General features: G+C 34.5%; 1 protein-coding gene across 1 annotated transcript in view; it reads left to right on the top strand.

Annotated features, from left to right (window-relative positions):
- The first annotated feature begins 1205 nt into the window (after nt 1–1205).
- The window catches only part of LOC100368847 (polycystin-1-like), a 62380-nt gene continuing 57490 nt past the window's right edge, over nt 1206–6095 (top strand). The window contains exons 1-2 of the mRNA XM_078013107.2: nt 1206–1297; nt 1496–1889. Of these exons, the coding sequence (XP_077869233.1) occupies nt 1639–1889 (251 nt within the window). The 5' untranslated portion in view covers nt 1206–1297; nt 1496–1638. The remainder of the gene's footprint in view (nt 1298–1495; nt 1890–6095) is intronic.

Genomic DNA, 6095 nt, shown 5'->3' with positions numbered 1-6095 from the left:
CGGTCACTAGTAACCGTGATGAGAATCAAACCATCGGTCTACCTGATGCTGGGTGGACACACTGACCATTACATACATCAACATACCTACATAGTCTCTGCCTATTTCAGTTCTGTGTTCTATACCTACTATCAAAACTTATGACCGACTCCATAGTGTAATAATAACAGTAACCCATCTTTCATTTGTTTTATTACAGTTTATTTCTTCAAGCAAATTTGAATTTTTGAATTTAAGAACCCACGTGTTAAACACAGTAGTTCTATTTGAAAAAAACTCCTCAAACATATGGTTGTGATTATTGAATGATCTAAAGTTTTTCACGTTCTTGGGACAGTTTTAGTGTTGTTTTTGAAAATGGTAAATTCTGTAAAAATATTGTATTTTTATTATTCATGGGAGTTGAACGCAAATTTTTCACAAGATGATTCTCGAGAAGTTCTTTACTATGAAAGTTTGGGCTACATTGTCACTTCATATTTAGTTGGAATGGCTGTTCAACAAGAGACGTAATTCATTCTATCATCATCATCATCATCATCATCATCATCATCATCACCACCACCAACAACAACAAAATAGACACTTGTTGAACAAATAAATCAGAGAGTTTGGCTCATTGATTAGTGTTAATTTTTTACTATTCAAGGAAATCATTAGGAATAATTATATGATTTCTCAAGTAATTTCTTGTGGGCTGAAAATCCAAATAAATCGATCAGTACTATTTATTATTATTTTTTCTTGATTTTCCATCGCTACTCGTAGTTTTCTTTAAACGAGTATAATAACGATGAGTTTTATGTTTATATCTATGTCTTTCTAAAATTTGTATATTGTAGAAATTATCCGATTATTAAATTTCTGGCTAAATTGTCTTCGATGCGAAGAGAGGGCTTCCCCGCGTTTGCTATGTCTGAATAGGAAAACCCCACACAAAGCCTCTTCGTGAGCGTGAATGGACGCGTATCCCTTGTTCATATATTGCCCATCGCATTGCGATGCTACATTTTTTGTCGCCCTATGACATTTCAATACCAGGCAAAGTTGACTGACGTGTTTTTACTTACAGAGAATTTTACCTCTATTTATATAATTATTGCGTGTAAATGTTGTGACAGCCGGTTGCTAGGCTGGAGCTGTGATAAACGGTTGATATGGACTGGAGTTACTGAGTATAAGCACTATTGATAAATTGAATCACGTGACCATTTCCCCCATTACACTTGCAGCTCGTATAGGACCGTGTTTACTGGGCGATCTTTTATTTTTATACGCCATGTTTCTCCCATATCAGGTAATTATTTCAGTTTATTTGGCATTTGTCTTAGTTTTATGTGATAATGTTTGTCAATCACTCGTGTCCATGTCGCTGTGTAGTCAGAATACGCTCGTGTGCGGTGTCTGTACGACCCCACTTATGTTCGATCTGACGAGGCGGTACGATTCATTCCAATCGTACTTGCTGACACGTTATAATCTCATTCTCCCCCAGTTCTAGTCATGGAGGTATCCGAAAATCAATACAATCAGATGGACGATGGTGTAAAATAACGTTTCATTAGCGAATGGTGGTCGTGGATGTGAACAGTGGCCTTGCGGCGGCACCATTCACGTGAAACTTGAAGGCCGAAAAGTATGCACTCAGTATCTTCTGTCAAATATGGCGTCCACATGCATAGTGTTTTCAAATGGACTTTCGTACTGGCGCTCCTGGCTGCTAGTATTGTCAGCTCACAGGATTGTGTGCCATGTCCCCAGAATTGTACCTGCAGTACAACACCAGACAATAATGGCGTGTCGAATTTCTGTGCCATCGACTGTCAACATAGCTCTCTAAGCTCATTGCCTGTAGTGGAAAACTCACTTAGTAGCAGAGTCGTTCATTTGTAAGTATGTTTCCATATAACGTTTGTAGTTGAACCACACAGCGTATCTCAGTTAACATATCCATTAGTAAAATAAACAGATTAAATTTTATTTATTTACTTTATTAAATATTTAATTTTATTCTGTAAATATTTTGTGTTTAAGTGTAATTATCTCAGTTACTTTTGTCTAAAAATAAATATTTAAATAAAACTTCACATTTGAAACGGACATGAGAAATGATTAATACGAGTTACCAATGCACTGAATCTTTAGTGTTATAATCATTTAAATCTGAAACTCTGAAAATAATGATAATATAAAACAATATATAGAAATTAAATGAAACAGAACAGAATATAGTGCATATGCTGTTAGTTTGTGTCCGTACGGACGACTTTTCAAACACTTGAAATCAACATCAGAAAAAATAAAAACATGCCAATGTTGACTTAAACCATTGTAAAAATAAACTGTACACTGGTAGTGTTGATAAGAGTGACCTTGACTGCACCCCAGGGGAGTAGCAATTTGATAGTTTGTCCAAGTTCAAGTTGTATATTTGGAAATGGTATAGAGACTGTAGTTGGAGAGAGCGCAGGTTGTTTTTCATTTCATGACTTCACAGTCCCTGCATTGAGAATTGCAGGGGGATTCTATAAAGGTAAAATACAACCTTTTGTCTCGTTCAGTAGTTGCCGGTGTTATGAAGGGCTTTCAATTTTTACTTCAGCAGGCCATTCATTGTACAGAAACTGTTGTGAGGGCAAAGGAATTTGTTCTGACATGCGTCATTTTCAAATTAAAACAAGAAAAATCGGGTTAGATGCATATTTATGTTAATTTTTATACTTGTTACACTGGCAGAAGAGTTGTTGTTTCAAAATCTCTTTCTTTTCTTTTAAAGGACATAAGTTGATTTTTGTGTTCTCAAACAAAACAACGAGAGCAGGCAGGCAGCATTCGCTCCTTTTGTTGGCCTCCCCTCTTTGTCCAGTGGATTTGTTTGTTGAAAACATGGAACTATATATGTATAGTATAAAGGCTGTGTGTGATAGATGGTTCGCTGTTGCGCCTATGCAGAGTTGTTGTTGTTGAGTTGAATATCATTTTGGCAATCGACTGTGTGCCTTTCTCTCTTAGAAAGAATCCTAATTAAAGTCGATTCGTCTCAAAGAAGTTAAAATAGCTCATTCTTATGCTAATATACAGATTTTACTTGTGGTAAGGTTCAGCTTAGGTCATGCAGTTAATTTCTTCCCTTCACACTTTGTCTGTTTTCACAGTTTTGTTCACACCTGTGAGTGAGATGAACAGTGTAAAGTGCCCTCATAGCATTGTCACACTGTTATTAACATAGTAGACAGTTGTTTATTGTTGTCATACAGTAAGTAGGCAGAAGGGAATCTTTCTTGTGTTTTTCATCCAAAACTATAGCCAAGAACTTATATGAGAAATATTAATATTATTATTTAAATCTTTTTTTTTTCGGTAAATGGTAATTAAAGTTTTTATTTGTATATTATTATCATCAAAATTATATGTTTTGTGAGAATTACGTTACGCTCTCAGATAGTATTACTAATTGATTGATCCAGAGCAAAATTGATGTGCAATGTACTTAAATGATCAATTGAAATACATTAACCTTTTGGGGTATTGTATATTACCAGGAATGTATAAGATAAGGATATGTAACTGGTGTGATACAGTGCTTTTTTTTTGATATGTGGTCAAAATACAGGTCACACAAATTGCGAGATGATCATAAAATCGCAAGACAAATGTGTCATGGTGTAATGCTAACGTCCTTGTTTATTCGCAAAGCTTCTATTTCACTGCTTTGAATGCGGCGATAAGTCTAGATGATTTTTATAAATGTGATTTAAAAGCGATCTTCGTTCTGTAATGCAATTGGTTTAAATATGTTTGATTGATATGCACTAGGCATTCGCGTGAAATGGGATCTACATCGCCTATCACACGGTACGTAGATATCAAAGTTGCGTACTCATATAATATATCCTTGTTATTGTTGCATACATCTGTTGAAAGGTAACATTATCATCATACATAGTAAGATTTAATGTATATGTACTGAAAAAAAGCATGTAAACTTAACAAAATTATGAATTTTTAAAAACCTGTGCCAGTAAATACAAAAGAGATGTTAAGAAACTTGCATCATACATAGTACATATAGAAATCTACAACCAGGGCTTGAACTACCGAGTTGGGAGGGCACCCATTTCCAAGGCCAATATTTATAAAATGGCCTTAGCACTTAGGAAAAGTTATCTGAATGCATAGGTTCATTTTGAGTATCCCTACTTATATATTTCTACCTTATATCAGTGGATGGCGGGTGTAAAATGTTTCAATGTTTGATACAATATTGGTAGAATACCTTGCCATGTGATGCCTCCTCTAGGCACTTTTTTTTTCAAGGTGGATTTTGGAATTTTTTACTTAGAGCAAAACATGTACTGTATCATATACTGTGACTGCTGATCTAATACAGGGTAGATAATCACCAGTGAAGCTGTATGATAAATTCTACCTCAATAGTATTCTCTTCTTTCTTGTTATAATATTTGAATTAAAAAATGACTGAGGTGATCACACAAAATATTAAGTCTCATTTTGATGATTCATTGTAAATACAACTTTGGGTTTATGTATGGTTCTGTTGGGGATGTGATTCTAATAGGGTCAATATGGTCTGCTAATTGGCACATCAATCCATACTGTTTGGATAGCATTATCGTATGAATGTGTGAGTATGAATGCTATGAACATCATATGAATGTGTTTAAACACCATCTTTGAACATGTAAGTATGAACATGTGAGTTCGAACACCATCTATGAACATGTAAGTATGAACATGTGAGTAAGAACACCATCTATGAAGACATAAATATGAACATCTATGAACATGTGAGTATGAACACCATCTACGAACACATGAATATGAACACCATCTTTGAACATGTATGAAAATGTGAGTATGAACACCATCTATGAACACATGAGTATGAACACCATTTTGAACATGTATGAAAATGTGAGTATGAACACCATCTATGAACACATGAGTATGAACATCATCTCTAAATATGTGAGTATGAACACCATCTATGAACACATGAATATGAACACCATTTTGAACATGTATGAAAATGTGAGTGTGAACACCATCTATGAACACATGAGTATGAACATCATCCCTAAATATGTGAGTATGAACACCATCTATGAACATGTGAATATGAACACTATGAACATGTGAGTATGAACACCATCTAAGAACACACAAATTTGAACACCATCTATGAACATGTGAATATGAACACTATGAACATGTGAGTATTAACACCATCTAAGAACACACAAATTTGAACACCATCTATGAACATGCAAATATGAACACTATATGTATGTATGAACAACAAGTCCCTTCGATTTATGCCCATCAAACTCACTTCATGTTATTTTCACCGGTTATCACAGCAGCAGCTCATTGTAATGTCACCAGTAACCCATCATTACCTGTGTGCCCTTTGGTATGCACATACATAGCTGTACAATTGGTCCCATGTCACCTTATCTCATTACTCTTACATCATGAATGCACAGAATCAGCCTCAAGTAACTATCAACACTTAAAATCAGATAAAGGGATAAAATCTTTCCAAATCCGCGCAAACTAAGTACCACACAAATGCAAACATTAACAGAGAATATATTTGTGCTGCCCTGAGGGCTACCAAAGTATATTTTCAGTGGCTACGTCTAATTATGTTCCAGCTGGCCAATTAAACAATGTGAATCTTAAAACATTGTTATAAATCCACAATATCAGTTCTGGATAAGTCAATTAACCAATAAACTCAACAGTAAATGTTGTTGAATGTGAAATATGATTTGCTGCACCCACATCCTGTTTTGGCCAGTTCCTTTTCTAAAATATCTGATGTAATTATTTCAATATCTCATTTTCTCAAATAAATCAGACTAATTATTAAACTAAATTAAAATCTAAAAACAAGTAGCTACTAACAGTAGGTGGTAGTGAATTGTATTATGAATTAAATTTCATTAGAACTTTATTTTTCATATCTTTTTCATTAATTCGTATTAAGTTATAATGAAACTGAGGAAATTACAGAACGGCAGAGTGTTTTTTTCAGCAATGAATGCTTGCAGTATACATAGCAACAGTTT

Source organism: Saccoglossus kowalevskii, chromosome 8 (genome assembly GCF_978046115.1).
Source record: "Saccoglossus kowalevskii chromosome 8, keSacKowa6.1, whole genome shotgun sequence".
In the NCBI taxonomy this organism is placed as follows: domain Eukaryota; kingdom Metazoa; phylum Hemichordata; class Enteropneusta; family Harrimaniidae; genus Saccoglossus; species Saccoglossus kowalevskii.
The sequence above is the reverse complement of the archived record's forward strand: the minus strand, read 5'-3'. Positions and strand labels throughout refer to the sequence as shown.